We start from the raw sequence: 17872 nt of genomic DNA, 5'->3' as shown, positions 1-17872 counted from the left end.
TTTTCTGCACTTCTCAGTGTCCTACCATTTATAGTGTATTCCCTTACCTTGTTAGTCCTCCGCAAATGCATTACCTCACACTTCTCCAGATTGAATTCCATTTGCCACTTTTCTGCCCACCTGACCAGTCCATTGATATCTTCCTGCAGTCTGCAGCTTCTTCATTATCAACCACACGGCCAATTTTTGTATCATCTGCAAACTTCTTAATCATACTTCCTACATTCAAGTCCAAATCATTGATATATACCACAAAAAGCAAAGGACTCAGTACTGAGCCCTGCGGAACCCCATTGGAAACAGCCTTCCAGTCACAAAAGCACCCTTCGACCGTTACCCTTTGTTTCCTGCTTCTGAGCCAATTTTGAATCCAACTTGCCACATTGCCTTGGATCCCATGAGTTTTACTTTCATGACCAGTCTGCCATGCGGGACCTTATCAAAGGCCTTGCTAAAATCCATATAGACTGTGACATGAATCAGTCATTCATGAAAGGAAGACTTATGAAATAATACTGAGCAACCTACGGGTGGCGCTGTCCAGGGAGAGTATAAATACTCGGGCATGGGCCCAGCTTGTGCAGGACATTCTTAACAGGAACTAGTGAAGGACACAACTAGACCTCCATGTTGTAAAACAGTTGATTAAAGCTTTGTTTAATGCTTAGACCAAGTGCCTAGTAGTTTTCTTACGTCAGACTGCATCAAACGCACTACCCTCATCGACCCTCCTTGTTACCTCCTCAAATAATTCCTTTAACAAATTCATGCTGACTGTCCTTGATTAATCCGTGTCTTTATAAATGAAGATTTATCCTGTCCCTCAAAATTTTTTCCAATAATTTTCCCACCACCGGGGTTAGGCTGACTGGCCTGTAATTACTCTGTCTATCCCTTTCTCCCTTTTTAAGCAATGGTTGCATGTTAGCAGACCTCCAATCCTCTGACACTACCCCTGTAGCCAGAGAGGATTGGAAAATGATGGTCAGAGCCTCTGCTATTTCCTCTCTTACTTCTCTTAACAGTCTGGGATACATTTCATCCGGGCCTGGGGATTTATCCACTTTCAAAGATGCTAAACCCCTTAATACTTCCTCTTTCACTGTTTATTTCATCTAATATTTCACACTCCTCCTCCCTGATTGCAATGTCTGCACCGTCCCTCTTTTGTGAAAACAGATGCAAAGTATTCATTAAGAACCATACCCATGTCTTCTGCTTCAACACACAGGTTACCTTTATGATCCCTAATAGGCCCTACTCTTGCTTTAGTTGTCCTCTTGCTCTTAAAGTATTTATAAAACATCTTTCAGTTTTCCTTGATTTTATTTGCCAATATTTTTTCATGCCCTCTCTTTGTTTTCCTAATTTCCTTTTTGATTTCACCTCTGCACTTTCTATACTCCTCTCGTAATGAATTATTAATTGTAATGATACTCAGAAATTCCATTGCTGAGAAAGATGCTTTCTGGCTGTGTAATTTTGTTGAAAGTTAATCATCTTGGCAGAAAGTTCTGTTCTGGAAATTTTACTGAGGGTATGATTCTATCTATTTTCTTTCCAATTCCTTGGCCATCCACCACTTGAAGCAAAATGTTGGACAAGTAACCTACAAGTGACCCCCGTTGGAACCCATTCTTGAGTCGAATTTTGAGTCACATAAGAATGGCTCCCTCTCCTTTCCATCAGAAGGTGATAAGCCGCCACTTGACACCTCCCCGTATTCGTATGGGGGATTCCGCCAGTGGTGTGACACTTTGCATCAGTGTTAATTTGCACTTCTGACAGAATAAGGGCAGAATTTAAAAAGGATTCTTGCTTGCAAGCAAAAAAACAGCCAACTGATTGTGCGGTCGTGCCGCTAAAAATGGTATGACTTATAAAGCTTGTGACAGGTAGTAAGAGTTACTGAAATAACAACAGAAAATGCTGGAAATACTCAGCAGGCCAGGCAGCATCCGTGGAGAGAGAAACAGAGTTAACGTTTCAGGTCTGGGACCCTTCATCAGAACTGGAAAAAGCTGGAAATGTAACAGATATTAAGCAGGTGCAGAGACCGGGGGGGCGGGTGGTTTAGGAGGGGAGGAAGGAATTGAAAGAACATACTGTGAAAATGTTGCAAATGGGAATGGCAAAATCATACTGCATGAAAAATGGGTGCAGGGATTATTATCTGAAATTGTTGAACTCGATATTGAATCCGGAAGACTGTAAAGTGCCTAATCGAAAGATGAGGTGCTGTTCCTCGAGCTTACTTCATTGGAACTATAACCTGGTGTTGTGTGACTTCTTACATTTGTCCACCCCAGTCCAACTCCGGCATCTCCACACCATTGGAACAATGTAATAGGCCGAGGACAGAGAGGTCAGAGTGGGAGTGAAGCGGAGAATTAAAGTGACAGGCGATTTGATTATGAAGGGTCCCAGACCTGAAACTCTGTTTCTCTCTCCACGGATGCTGCCTGGCCTGCTGAGTATTTCCAGCATTTTCTGTTGTTATTTCAGATTTCCAGCATCCGCAGTATTTTGCTATTATATTAGTAAGAGTTACTGTCACTTCGCCAGGAATTGGATTGCAACGTCGGCTTGTTTGAACGATCGGCAAGATTTGTGTCTTAATTTGCGGCTAGCGAATAATATCCAATCAGATCGTTTGTTTCTTTGTGTCTTCCGTCCAATCAAGGAACGGGGTCTGAACATTCTGTCCAATCGGAGGGGATGGAAAGGTCGATTATGTGCTTTCTGTCCAATCAGCGTGTAGCGTGCAGACGTTCCGTCCAATCAAGCAAGCAGGCTTGGTAACATCTTGTCCAATCAATGCGTAGAATGTGCGCTTCCATCCAATCAGCTGTTGTGTTCTGTGGGCAGTTTGGCGCCAAGTTTGAGTGCGGGTTGTTGCTGGGAATCGGGGGTCGCCGAGCGAGGGGAAAGTACCGGCCAGGGGGCAGTCCAGTCCAGTCTGCCACACACCATGTTCGTGTCGGATTTCCGGAAGGAATTCTATGATGTGATAGTAAACCAGGTAAGGAGCTTCGTCAACCCGGGGCCAAGACGGCGGGCTGTGGCTGGCGTTCAGGCCCGGGGTCTGTGGAAGCCGAGACAATAATCCGCCGCAGCCTGAAGTTGTTGACACTGGAAATTGGGCTCCCGCGCTGGACAGCTTCCGACCGATTGAAACAGTAGTGGTACTTGGGGCTTAATGTGTCTGCACCGTGTTGAGCTGTCACTCCGATATAAACTTCTGATTAGCAGAAGGGATAGAGTCAGGCCATTTAAAATAAGGAACTGCCTTCACTTTTGGAATGACAAAGATCGAAATAGTTCACATTTTAAACAAACTAAAATAAGCTTTTGTCATTAATAATTAGCGTCAGATCTTTTGTTTATATGTACTTCTCGCAATCTAGTATACTGTATTCGCTGCTCACGATGCGGTCTCTACATTGGGGAGACCAAACACAGATTGGGTGACCGCTTTGCGGAACACCTCCGTTCAGTCCGTAAGGGTGACCCTGAGCTTCCGGTCGCCTGTCATTTTAATTCACCGCTCCATTCCTCACCATCCTTGGCCTTTTGTATTGTTCCACGGAAGCTCAACGTAAACTCGAGGAACAGCACCTCATCTTCCGATTAGGCACTCTGCAGCCTTCCGGACTCAATATCGAGTTCAACAATTTCAGATCATAACCTCGGCCCCTATTACACATTTTTTCTTGTAATTTTTCCACTCCTTTCCCCCCCCCCCTTTCCTTTTGTTTCTCTCTCACATCTGGCAGCTATCTCTTGCCCTGCCAGTACACTTTACACCTAACCTCAGCATATTACCATCTCGTCTAGCTCTTTTGTTTCTTTCACTTCTTTTGTCCGATCGCAGCCCTGCCTTCGATCTAATTTCTTTTCTTTCCAGTTTTGAAGAAGGGTTCGACCCGAAACGCCAACTCAAATTTCTCTCCACAGATGTTGCCTGACCTGCTGAGTTTTTCCAGCATTTTCTGTTGTTATTGTGAATCCTTTGCTGCTGTTTGCTTTGGTGGGAACCATGGCAGAGGTAAACCCCTCTATCCTCATTTTTTGGTCATTTAAAAAAAATCCTTAATCTTAAAGTAAATTCTGCGGTTTTCCCCTAAACTACAACACAAAACAGCTTCCAAATGGAGTTCAGCTCATGAAGATGTCACTGTTAACGTTTTGCGATTGATGATCTGAGTTACCAGATTTTCTATTTTTGTATTGAATCCATGCAGATCTAATTGGACAGCAATTGTGTGACACCTGCTTCAGTCATCATTGAAAAATATGGTTGTGTATTCCAAAACCTGGACCAGCTATTTTGACAACTTTAACACTGTAGATGTGGCACACATACATGAATGCCACTAAGAGAACTACACTTTAAAGGGGAAGTTTGACTGACTGGAAATGTAATAATAAATAGAGATACAGAAGTCCTCAATCATCCCTTGTTACCTTATTTTATGCTTTACAAAGACTGTGTAGAGACATAATAGTGACAAACTGACTGGAGATAGTGCATTGTAGGCAGTAGTGTCACTGGGTTGGAATTTACAAATGTCACCTGAGACCCTTTAAAACATTAAACATTATGGACAATTCAGTAGAAATCATTTCCCTTCAACTGCTGTTAGAATTATTGATACAAGTAGGCCACTAATTACAATTGTATTTTTTCTTTGATTTAACCCTGTATATCTAGCAGTGTAGTACCTTTTGGCCAGCTATCCTCCATCTTTTATTTAGCCAAGTAAATCAAATAGACAGCACTTGAACTAATGTCTGTATTAGTTAGCCAAGCAGAATGTGGAATGATGACCAACATGTCTGTTGTCCCAGTTGATCTTATGTGTTTTAGTAAAACTTTTTACAAATTTGTTCGTGGGCAACACTGGCAATATTGTATTTATTGCCCATCTCTAGTTGCCCTGAGAAGGTGGTGGTGGGTCGCCTTGTACCACTGCAGTGCTTGTTGTCATAGTGCTCCATCAAATTATGCTGGGTAGGAAATTCCAGGATATTGACTCAGTGATGGTGAAAATAAATGATATATGTCCAAATCAGGATGATCTGTCATGTTGGCCTTTATTGCAAGGGGGGGTTGGAGTACAAGAGTAAGGAAGTCTTACTACAATTGTACAGGGCTTTGGAGAGACCACGCCTGGAGTACTGTGCACAGTTTTGGTCTCCTTATCTGAGAAAGGACATATTTGCCTTAGAGGCGGTGCAAAGAAGGTTCACTAGATTGATCCCTGGGATGAGAGGGTTATCTTGTGAGGAGAGATTGAGTCGATTGGGCCTATACTCTCTGTGGAGTTTAGAAGAATGAAAAGCGATCTCATTGAAACATATAAAATTCTGAGGGGGATTGACAGGGTAGATGCTGAGAGGTTGTTTACCCTGGCTGGAATGTCTAGAATTAGGGGGCATAGTCTCAGGATAAGGGGTCGGCCATTTAAGACTGAGATGGGAAGGAATATTTGAGTCCAGTGGCAGGGGCACTGATCAAGTGAATGGTTCTTTCCTGAATGATATTGGGCTCCTTGAGTGCTGTTGTGGCTGCACCCATCCAGGTGAGTGGTAAGTATTCCATCACATTCCTTATTGAGGCTTTGAGAGGTCAGGAGGTAAGCCATTTCTTGCAGAGTACTATGCCTGCTCCTGTAACTATGCTGTTGATGTGACTGGCCCAGTTAAGCTACTGGTCAGCGGTAACCCCATAGATGTTGATGGTGGTGATGAAGGTTAGAGATCGCTAACTGGGCGTACTCTTGTTTGAGATGACCATTGTCTGGCACTTGTATGGTTGAAATGTTACCTGCCACTTCTAATTCTAGGTGGCATGTGCTGCTTCAACAACTTGTATTTCTATAGCACCTTTAAAGCAGTAAAACATCCCAAGGCGCTTCACAGGAGTATTATAAGACAAAAAAAATTTGACACCGAGCCATATAAGGAGAAATTAGGGCAGATGACCAAAAGCTTGGTCAAAGAGGTAGGTTTTAAGGAGCGTCTTAAAGGAGGAAAGAGAGGTAGAGAGGCGAGAGTTTTAGGCAAGGATGGCAGTCGGAGGAGATCAAAGACTCACTTTTTTGTTCATTTTCAGGATGTGCACATCATTGGCATTTATTGCCCATCCAGCAGGAAAAGTTTCTCTCTCTACCCTATTAATTCCTTTCAAAATTCTAAAAACCTCAATCAAATCACCCCTTAACCTTCTATATTCCAGGGAATACAAGTCTAGTTTATGTAGAACTTATGCAGGACATCTTTACAGGCTAGCTGATACTGGAAGTAAGGAAACAGTACAGGTTCACGGAACAAAATCAAACCCGTGTCCCAACTTCCTTTATGCCTAGTGCTATCACATAGAAGAATTCAGGTCATGGGTTCCAATCTCAGACAGCTGTGTGGAACGGATTTAAGTGGGACTTTTTTGATGTAGGAAGAAGAGTCTATGTGTGCTGCTTTCACACATGTTCAGCAGTGCAATGATATTGGCAGATATCTGGGTGCAATAAGTGAGTTTGCAAACTGCAAGCACTTGGTTCTGAATCTGAGTCACATTTAAGTAACCCTGACACTGCATGTAAGTGCACTATAAAACTCAAAATCCTACGGTCTGTGAAAGGAGTTATGCTGAACTTGTGTTTTGTGCTTTTTTTTTCTCCAGAGGGTTTTATTACTTGTTGCCTCAGATGTTGATGCACTGTGTGCCTGCAAAATCCTTCAGGTGAGTGGCGTAGATATCACATTCACTGATCCATGTTGGATTATTGAGATTTTCTTTGTAGTGGTTTTAGTGCGTTGTCTGCATCAGTTTTATATGGCAGTCTAATGTCAGAGATGTTCAACAGCGGTACAAAGTGACATTGTAATGGTAGAAAGTGATCAAGGAATCTGTCATACTGTAGTATGCGCTGATTAGGGCCATGTTACATTGTAGTTTTTCAAGAGGATAGGACATTGAAGGGATTTTCTGTCTTTGTTTTGTGTAGGCACCACTATAAAGGGAATAGCTTTGTTACTTCTCCATCCTCACAAGAAATGCAATGTGGTCACATAATTTAGATGTGGAGCAGCATTGCTCAGAATTGGTACTTTTACTGACTATTGTCTATTGGCTTGACCTACTATCTATTGTCTGTTGGCTTGTCCTAGCTTGTGCCTACAAATTTGATTACATATCTTGCTCTCCTCATAAGTTTTCTACAGGTGCAATTTGTTTTGCATGGAGCCCCTGAAATTCTGCACAATGTGGTGAGATGGGGAACATGATGGGCTTTGTCGGGTCCCATCCAACTTCAGAGAATTTCAGACACTCTGCAAAACAAAAGAATAAAAAACGCCCCACAAAAATTTGCTGTGGAGGAAAGGCAGGAGAGGAGCTCAAACCAAAAGTTAATTTGAGCTCCATGACCACCATTTTGCAGAAAGATATGGCGTTGGGATCATGACCTCTGATGTTTAATTCCATCCAGGCCCTGTTCCAGTGTGACCACGTCCAGTACACATTGGTTCCTGTGGCGGGATGGCAAGATTTGGAGACTGCATTCCTTGAGCACAAAGAACAGGTATGTAAATTCCCACCAGACGTCTGTAGAAAAAGACCTGTTATACACTTTTACAATCCATAGATATTTAGGTCTGTATACAGCAGGCAGGTACAATTAATGATTAAATTCTGATGGGGTCCCTTAGGCTAAGAAAACGTGTCAGCTATGATTTTAAAATATGACAGGAGTGGAAGGATTCTTAATGCAACAGTTGCAGATGGTGTGACGATGGGGTTTTCAAATCAAATCAACTTTTATTGTCATTGTTAGTGCACAAGTGCAGTACAACGAAATGTAGGCTTGCGGCTCCCGAGAGTGTACATTTAGATTAAGACTGAACAATTACTGAACAACTTATAGAAAACATTCCTGTTTATATTGTAAAAGGTTTTATACTCCTGCACATACTTTTAATATACTCTTGTATATATTATGGGCTAGTATCTAAGCAGTAAGCTGCAGGGAAAAGTCTTGCAATACCCTAGGATGTCACTTAAATGAATGCCACTGGGATCTTTATTATTTGAATAAAGAGTAATATCCCTTGTCCTGCATTGTGCTCCCTCATTACAGCCAAAGGCTCAGCATACTCACCATTACAACATGAAAATGGACATTAAAAAACTATTTGTGTTCTATTATTTGAACTGCAGTCACCAAGAATAAGTTAAAGCTTGCAATTAAATCTGAGTGTTGTATCTAGGACTACTTGAGGTTTGTCCTCTTCGTGATGTGTATGTGACAGATCAGCATTTATATAGGGATGGAAAATTGGGAGGGTGAAGAGCACATTGTATATTTCAGTTGGACAAAGTCTTAAATGAGTCTTTCAATTCTCCTTGTCTGCTGCGTTTGTCAATGTGTGTGGACGATGGGCTTATTCACACACTCGTGGTACTATAACAGCAACTTGCAATTGTATAGTGCCTTTAACCTAGAAAAACTTCCCAAGGTGCTTCACAGAAATGTAATCAGACGAAAATCGACACCGAGCCAAAGAAGGAGATATTAGGAGGGGTGACTAAAAGCTTGGTCACAGAGGTGAGTTTTAAGGAGGGCCTTAAAGGAGGAGAGCGAGGAAGAGAGGTTTACGGATGGCATTTCAGAGCTTAGGGCCGAGACAGCTGTAGGGTTCAACCTGAAGGCTGATGGTAGGGTGAAGGGAGTGGGGAATACCCAAGAGGCCAAAGTTGGATGAACACTGAGTCCTTGGAGGATTCAGGGCTGAAGGCGTTATAGAGATAGGGAGGTGTGGGGCCACAAAGGGATTTGAACACGAGGATGAGAATTGTATATTTTGATGTGTTGGAGGATTGGGGGCCAATGTAGGTCAGTGAGCACAGGGGTAATGGGTGAACGGGACTTGGTATGAGTTAGGATACGGGCAGCAGAGTTTTGGATGAGCTGAAGTTTGTGGAGGATGGGCTGCTGGCCAGAGGACCATTGGAATAGTTGAGACTGGAGGTGACAAAGCTGTAAGATGGGGGTTTCGGCAGCAGGTAGGCAGAGGCAGGGATGGAAGCGGGCAATGTTACGGAGGTGGAAGTAGGTGGTCTTTGGGATGAAGAGGATATGATGTCAGAAGTTCAGCTCAGAGTCAAATAGGATTGCGAGGTTGCGAATAGTCTGGTTCAACCTGATTATGACTTCATGTTCAAAAATTTGTGAACTGATTTGCTTCCAAACATTGAATCATTTAATGTGTGCTTACTAATGAAGAATAAAGTTTGCCAACTAATGCAGAACATTGGAGCCAGTTTCCTCTCTGGCCAAAGTCACACATCCCCCATCCTTGCCAAGCACCCTGTGCTCTCACAAATTGATTTTAATATCTTTCGTCCTCGCCTTCAGAACCTTTTTATTGCCTTATTTTGCCTTGCTCTATGTTAACTCCAATGACCGCCTCCACGTGTATACTCCTAGGCACAACTCCACTCTTAATAGGGGTTCACTCTCATTCCATGCCCTCACCCCTCCAACATGGTGGCAATGTTTTCTACCACTACCTGATCTTTGGGACTTTCTCCTTAAATCCCTCTGCCTTGCAGGCTCCCTTCCTGCTTTTAAAAGCTTTGTAAAAACCCTTCTTCAGCTGTGCTTTTGACATCATCGTAACCTTTGGTTTATCTTATTCTCCTGTTCAGTGTCCACCTTTCTTCCTCCATGTAAACCATTCTGGGATGTTTTCTTTGCATGAGGGATACAAAACAGATGTTAGTCGTTGCTGTACATAACAAGTCAACAACAGCAACTTGCACTTGTATAGCGCCTTTAACGTAGAAAAATGTCCCAAGGCGCTTCGCAGGAGCGTAATCAGACAAAGGTTGACACCGAACCAAAGTAGGAGATATTAGGACAGATGACTAAAAGCTTGCTCAAAGAGGTAGGTTTTAGGGAGCATTTTAAAGGAGGAGATGGAGGCGGAGCGGTTTAGGGAGAGAATTCCAGCTTGATGCCTAGACTGCTGAAGGCAAGGCCATCAATGGTGGGACGAAGGAAGTAGGGGATGCACATGAGGCTGGAGTTGAAGCAACTTGAGAGTTCCCGGAGGGTTGGCGGGCTCAATAATTTTACGAAGATCTGTGGTATGTTTCAAACTGAGAGGTTGTTGTATCTTTGTGGGTAGGTGAGAGCTGGCATAGGGAATAAGCAGTGTGGTTTCTTACAAAAAGTATGGAGGTGTAGTTTGCTTCTGGATGCAGATGTATTTTAATGTAGTACAGGAAACTTTTTTTTATCCGGGACCGACGTGGTGCCGGTTCATCAAAAATTCCGGATAACCGAGAGCTATAGTAAAAGATACAGAGAGCTGAGTGCTCCGTATAAAGCAACAAACCCTGTTGCTTAGCAACAGGTGCAGAACAATGGCCGCAAGTTCCAAGCGTCTCTGTAGCTTAGCAACAGCTGTAGCCACACCCTTGCACAGCAACAGATCGAGGAAGACAAGTACAATATGAAGTAAAACTTACCTGAACCTACTCCTGAATTTTGCTGGTTAACCGAGATTTCCGGTTATTTAGGTGCCGGTAAATCGAAAGTTTCCTGTATTGTGCTTCTGGCATGAGCTCCATCTGTACCTACAGAATCCAAGCCACTGAATCTGTAACTTTCCTGTTTGCAGTTCAAGTACTTTGTGTTAATTAATTGTGGTGCTAATCTGGATCTCCTGGAGACGCTGCAACCTGATGAGGATGCTGTCTTCTACATCTGTGATACCCATAGACCCATCGATATCATTAATGTCTATAATGATACACAGGTATGTCTGCCAATCACTGAGTGAAGTTTCTTAAGCTTGTTATAAATTGATTTCTATGTGTAAATCATTGGACTTGAGATTGAATTTACTCCCTGCAAATGTATAATATTTTCTTTTGGTCATTTATTGTGTTTATCAAAGTGAAGCATGTTGTTTTGGGGAATGGAACATTTTCCCACTGTTTCCACCTTGTGCATTAAGAAATTACAGGTGAGGAATAGCTTGGGCCAGATGCAGTATGAAGCTTCCCTTTACTGTGCCCTAGAAATGTACCTTAACCCCAATCTTGGAAGAACACTCCAACTGCACTGATATTTTGTATACTTTACCCACCAACCTTTCTTTTGTCCTTTTGCAGTGATATTACCAATTATTCTTCATTCTACACACCCAGTAGGACTTTTGGATAGCTTGATGTGTTCTGGGAAAAATACATGCATGGGAAAATGTAATTATAATGATGCAGATAGTTGGTGCTGCATGTGACAACACCAGCAACCAATCATAGGTAGCCACATAGAGAGCAAGTAAAGCAGACAAAAAACAAATGTGCATTAACATACAAGGGGTTAAGGCACAACTTGGAATGGTCATGTGGTACACCCATCCCCATTGACTCATGCAGTACGTTGCTGACATCAATCGGGGTTTAAAATGCAATAGCCTGCTCACAATTGTCATTTAAAATGCTTGTCACCTCAACGTGGTTTATCAAGTTTGCCTCGGATACACAAAATGCACTATTTTTCCTACATTTTTCAGAGTAACTGGGACAACTGCTCTAAATCTAAAAAACCCAGCCACGCCAGAAGCTAAACACACAGTGGCACCAGTTATTGCTGAGGAAACACTGCCACTGTAGTTCCAAAGAGTCACCCACAACTGGGAACTCACTGGCATTGGATTATATTAAATAGGCGTCAGCATTGATCATTTTATTTGTTCGTTTGTGCTAAGGGTTCACTGATCGTTGGCACCAATTGGCACAGAATTCTACATACACCAAGGACAGATCTTCCATGGTAACCATCTATCTAGTAACGTGCACTCCCCTCAGTCAGTGACTCTTCGGCTCAGAGATCCTAGGACAGTATTGCTAAAGCAACAACTGAGCCATTGTCTACTCCGTTAGGGATAGTCATAACTGGTGTACATCTCTCCGAGAAGGACCCAAGAAAATCTCTAAAGGAGCCTAGCTTTGGAATCCCAGCACTCCACTGTGGGATGATGACAATATGTCCCAGCACCATTTTCGTTGGAGGATTTAGATTTTTGGGTCTTTACCCATCTTAGTTTAGATTTTTTTTGGCTCACGAATTTTAGATTGCTCTCATAGTTGAGTTTCAGCGCCCTTTGCCTTCGAGACCTGCTATTTGGTATGTTTTCAGTAACGTACCCAGGATAATAGACAGAACAACCTTTTGTGTTAATTGCTTTTAGCTCTGTAGGTTCTCTCCTTTTTGATAAGGAATAGACAATCACAACTTCAAAGCTTGTTTTAAGTTTAACTTCTTGTGTGTGCTCTTCTTGATATATATTAATGACCTGGACTTGGGTATGCAGGGCATAATTTTCAAAGTTTGCAAATGATACAAAATTAGGCAATGTAGTACTGGAAACTTTGTGCTATCCGGCACCGACGGGACCGAGCTGTTGCCGTTCCCTCAAAACTGCCGGACACACCAGCGTTAATGTTGAAGCATATGGAGCTTTTCATCTCCGTATCTGACAACAAACACTGTTGCTTAGCAATAGCTTCTAAACAGTCGGCCCGTACCTTGGAAGCGTCTCTGTAGCTTAGCAACAGCTTCAGAGAGACTTTCCAGAGCCTGACTGTTGGGGAAAAAAAGCCACGAGAAGAAAAAAAACCTAACAAAACGGCTCCTGATTTTTGCCGGTGGCTCGAGCTTGCCGGACACTTAGCCTCCGGATAACACAAAGTTCCCTGTAAACAGTGAGGAGGATAGTAGCAGACTTCAGGGGGATATAGAGAGACTGGTGAAATGGGCAGATGAAATTTAATGCAGAGAAGTGTGAAATGATGCAATTGGGAGGAAGATTGAGGAGAGGCAATATAAACTAAATGGTACGATATTAAAGGAGGTGCAGCAACAGAGAGACCTGGAGGGTTTACGTACACACATTTTTGAAGGTGGCAGGACAAGATGAGAAGGCTGTTAAAAAAGCACATGGGATCCTTGGCTTTATAAACAGAGGCATAGGGTACAAAACCAAGGGAGTTAAGCTAAACCTTTATAAATCACTGGTTTGGCCTCAGCTGGAGTATTGTGTCCAATTCTGGGCACCACACTTTAGGAAGGATGTCACGGCCTTGGAGAGAGTGCAGAGGAGATTTACTCCAATGGTACCAGGGATGAGGCACTTTAGTTACGTTGAGAGACTAGAGAAGCTGGGGTTGTTCTCCTTAGAGCAGAGAGGTCAAGGGGAGGTTTAATGGAGCTTTTCAAAATTATGAAGGGTTTTGATAGAGTAAATAAGGAAACTGTTTCCACTGGCGGGAGGTTTGGTAACAATGTTCCCGTTTAGCGGCACAGCCGCACTGCTGTCTGAAGCTCCCGCGCAGGCCGCTTGCCGGTTTCTCAATGGAAAAACCGCGCACGCGAGGAAGTTTGAATGGACTGCGCAGCACCTAAAAATAAATAAATAAATAAATAACCAGAGAATGCAGATTTAAAGTAATTTACAAAAAAAACAGAGGGGAAATGAGGAGAAATGTTGTTACGCAGTGAGTTGTTACGATCTGGAATGCACTCCCTGAAAGGGTGGAAGCAGATTCAATAATAACTTTCTAAAGGGAATTGGATAAATACTTGAAAAGGAAAAATTTGCAGGGCTATGATGAAAGAGCAGGGGAGTGGGACTAATTGGATCGCTCTTTCAAAGAGCTGGCACAGGCACGATGGGCCAAATGGCCTCCTTCTGTGCTCCAAGATTCTATCACTACATTTATAGTAGAAATCATATCTAGCTCCTCGACAGTAAAACAATGAAAAGTGCCACAGCCTAATGCTAAGCTATTTCTTTTGTAGAGTACTTTTATATACAACGTTTTTCTTTGCTTCCTGTATTTCTTGCTGATGGCAACTTACCCCATTCTCTTGAGAACATTGAACAAATTTGTAACAGATCTGTAAATATTCCCAACAACAGTTGCTAGGACTTCCTGGCTTTTGAATAACTTGTTGATGATATTCAAAAATTACTGGCTGCCACACATATAACTGAACAAATCACAGTCTGTTTGTTCAAAAATAGTTTGGCTCCTTCCTCAAAGTTTTGCACACAACCGAAGGAAACTTGCCACATTAGCAGCTCCTGCAGATCCCCATCCCCCACCTATACCTACTGCATCATTAGTATTGAGTTAAGCTTGTTCTAATAGTCTAACGGCAGCTGGCTCTTAAACATTTTGTGCCGTGTGACTGGATTTAAAGGGACAGCCAAAAGCAAACAAAATAATTTTTGTCACGGGATTCTCCTCCCTCCGAGACCTCCAGACTCCAATAGCGGGGAGAATTCAAGGAAACGGACTAGACATCAGCAATGGACATCCATGAGTCTACTTTAGAACATGTCCTAGGAAGTGCAAATTTTAGGATGGGAATCAATGTTGCCTGGCTTTGGAACGTTAAAGCAGTTAGTATGGTTATGATGTCATGTGTCCTTTAGGTTAAACTGCTGATTAAACAGGATGATGATCTTGGTGTTCCTGCCTACGATGACCTCTTCAGGGATGATGATGAGAATTCAGAGGATTCTGGAAATGAAAGTGAAGGGTCAGAACCTTCTGGAAAGCGCAGGCGATTTGATGAGGTGAGTGGTTGACAAGAATCACATTGAGTACATGTGTTTACTGTAAAAGTTGTTCTGAGAATATATTATGCTGTGGTTCAATTGGTGGGATTGATGAGGTGTTACAACTAAACTGAAATTAAGGTTGTTCTGAGGTATAAGCCTCGAAAGAAATTAGACAGATAAGATCATGCACTGCTGTACATTTCTAATAGGACCTTCAGCCTGCCTGACTCTTTGGTTCATCGGTACATTGCGTGTCTGTGCTTATCAGCACAGTGTGCTGATCACAATTGGGACATACTGGCATGCACATAGATTGCCAAATATTGACTCAAGGCCACAACTGTTTCTTTTGATTCAAAGCAGTTTGAAGCCAGAATTTGATGGAGCCTGAAAGACCTTGATTTAAAGTGTGGAACTTTTGAAAGTTTTCTTTTAAACAAAAGATCCATTGAATCAGCAGTTTGTCTCCATTGAGATTAGAGGAAGAGAAAACAAAGTCAGAAACTCGTAGGAACAGGAGTAGGCCATTCAATTAGATCATGGCTGATTTGTATCTTAACTCCATCTAGGCGCCTTGGTTCCGTAACCCTTAATACCCTTGCCTAACTGCAATCTATCGATCTCAGTTTTGAAATTTTCAAACTCCTGTCTACCTGCTACCCACTTTTTCTTCTGAGTTACCAGAGATTGCAAACATAACACTTTTTCCCCCCCCCCTCCTTTTTGCTTTGGAGTTGTGTTTATGTAATTTGCAAGTATCTATAATGAATTAAGTTTGAGATGTAGTTTGCACAATCTTTATTTGGGCATCACCTCTTCTACTAGAGGGAGCTTCAGAGGCTCCTGCAGATCCTCAACCCCCACCTATCAATGTTCCCCCTAATTGTTTTGGTTGTGCAGCCCCCTTTAACGGGCTGCTTGGTCCATTTGAAAAGCCGGTCCCGGGCTGCGGGGGACCGGCAGACGGCTGCGCAGCTTAGAGGGAATGTTACCACCTATACTTGCTGCATCATTAATGCAGTGAGGGAAATCTGCTGGGTCCTGACTTTTCGTGGACAATACCACATGAGATCCACTCGTAGATATAGGCCTAGAAATTCGGTTGTTAGCGCCGGCGATTAGCGCCTAATGAGACCGAAATGTGGGGCGTTACCCAATGTTCGGGCGGGCGCAATGAAGATAGCGACACCTCCCATATTGACTATACATTTAACGCCTGCGCTAACTGTTAGCGCGCGTCCGCGTGCGCAGGCAGATCATGACGTCATTTCAGTGTGCAACGCCTTTTAGGCGCCCCTGACCGGATATTCGGTGGCGCCTGGAACCTTTCCGCCTAGCGCTATTAGTGACAGTTCGATGGAACGTTACCAGGCCCTTGTCGGAGTCGGGGGGCGCTATTTAAAGGGGACAGCTCTAGTATAAAAGCTGCAGCCACTTGGCCTGTTCATGGTTATCGTTGCTGGAGAGAGTTGGTGAGCTACTGTTGAGCAGATTTTTTTGGATTTAGCCTTAGAATACTTGGGACCTTCAGACCTGTCCGGAGCAGTTGGAGCGCTACACCTAACAGCGTTTTGCCCGACTGGCATCGAAATGGGAGCTGCTTTGGAGGGCCACGTCCTCATGGCCGGACACTTTGAAGGGGCACAGAGACGGCGGGAGAGAGGGCCGGGATTGGCCAGAAGGAGGAGGGGCAATGGAGGTCGGCCAATCCGAGGGTACGCTGCGAGGGTATTCAGGCAGCAGGTGTCATACCTTGCCATGTCGGAGGAGCAGTGTGTTCGAAGGCTCCGATTCGGTAAGGAGGTTGTAACTGAGCTGTGCCACCTGCTTGCTGAGGATCTGCAGCCGCGTCTACGGTGCAGGACCTCTCTGTCGGTGGCCATCAAAGTGACTGTTGCCCTCAATTTCTATGCCAGCGGATCCTTTCAGTCAGCCACTGGGGACATTGCGAATATCTCTCAGTTTGCAGTGCATTGTTGCATCCGGCAAGTGACAGCTGCCCTTTATAGAAGAAGGCGTCAATTCATCACCTTCCCTCTGACCCTGGAGAAGCAGGCGGAGCGCGCGCAGGGCTTCGCTGCTATTGCGGACTTCCCCATGGTGCAGGGGGCGATTGATTGCACACACGTGGCTTTGCGGGCGCCATTACTGAATCCTGAGGACTTCCACACCCGCAAGGGGTTCCACTCCCTCAATGTGCAGCTGGTCTGTGACCACCGCCAAATGATCATGGCAGTCAACGCCCAATTCCCAAGGAGCAGCCACGATGCGTTCATCCTGCGGCAGACCTCAGTTTGTGACCTTTTTGAGGGGCCGGCTCACCCACGAGTCTGGCTTCTTGGGGACAAGGGCTATCCTCTCTGCCCATGGCTCATGACACCACTCCGTTTGGCCGCCACCCCAGCAGAAGAGCTGTACAACAGCAGCCATCAGGCGACCAGGAACATTGTGGAGCACACTATTGGTGTGCTCAAACAGCGTTTCCGCTGTCTAAACCATTCGGGGGGAGCCCTGCAGTACTTGCCGGAGCAAGTGGGTCACATCGTCGTCGTCTGCTGCATGCTCCACAACTTGGCCATTCGACGCACCCAGCCAATGCCAGCTGTCCCTCAAGGTCCAGCAGAGCAGGCGGACGAGGAGGAGGAGGACGAGCAGGAGGAGGAGGAGGAGGAGCATGAGGAGGAGGAGGAAGATGGGAGGGCTCCTGAAAGTGGAAGGGCCATCCGTCAGAGGCTCATCAGGACTCGGTTCCAGGCCCCTCTGACGTAATGATGGGTGTCATTCGTCCTGCGCACTTCGGATCTTTCAAAGCCTCTGAAGGCCAGCATGACTGTAAATAGTTACGAGTACCATTGCAAATTAAAACTTTTCTTTATTGTCAAAAAAGTCCTTCCTTCCAGCATAACAAAGTCATGTCAACAGAAACCATAACTAACAAAATAACAGTTAACTCTTCGGCAAAGCCGCAAAACTAAACAAACCATTTCCAACAATCACAACAGGTGAGGGAGTCCTTGAATTTGGCCAAAGAAACTTCTCAGCACCTCCCTCTACTGCTGGCCCCTTGATGGAGAACGACTTCTCTTTCGCGGTCGGCCCCTTCCCTCCCTGCTGCTCCTATGTAATTGAACCCCAGTGGCGGGGTCAAGGCTGGGGGACGCCTGCTGACTGTGTGGAAGCGCAGAAGCCCCTGAGGGACGGCCTGGACGACCTCTGGTCTTGGAGG

General features: G+C 44.2%; 1 protein-coding gene across 1 annotated transcript in view; it reads left to right on the top strand.

Moving 5' to 3' along the window:
- The first annotated feature begins 2845 nt into the window (after positions 1-2845).
- The window catches only part of LOC147104562 (cell division control protein 45 homolog), a 52187-nt gene continuing 37160 nt past the window's right edge, over positions 2846-17872 (top strand). The window contains exons 1-5 of the mRNA XM_085962190.1: positions 2846-3022; positions 6686-6745; positions 7494-7586; positions 10690-10827; positions 14518-14661. Of these exons, the coding sequence (XP_085818316.1) occupies positions 2972-3022; positions 6686-6745; positions 7494-7586; positions 10690-10827; positions 14518-14661 (486 nt within the window). The 5' untranslated portion in view covers positions 2846-2971. The remainder of the gene's footprint in view (positions 3023-6685; positions 6746-7493; positions 7587-10689; positions 10828-14517; positions 14662-17872) is intronic.

This window comes from Somniosus microcephalus, chromosome 19, assembly GCF_052327205.1.
Source record: "Somniosus microcephalus isolate GS21.2 chromosome 19, FLI_Smic_1.0, whole genome shotgun sequence".
Taxonomy (NCBI): domain Eukaryota; kingdom Metazoa; phylum Chordata; class Chondrichthyes; order Squaliformes; family Somniosidae; genus Somniosus; species Somniosus microcephalus.
Note: the sequence above shows the minus strand (reverse complement) of the source record. Positions and strands in the feature narration are given on the sequence as shown.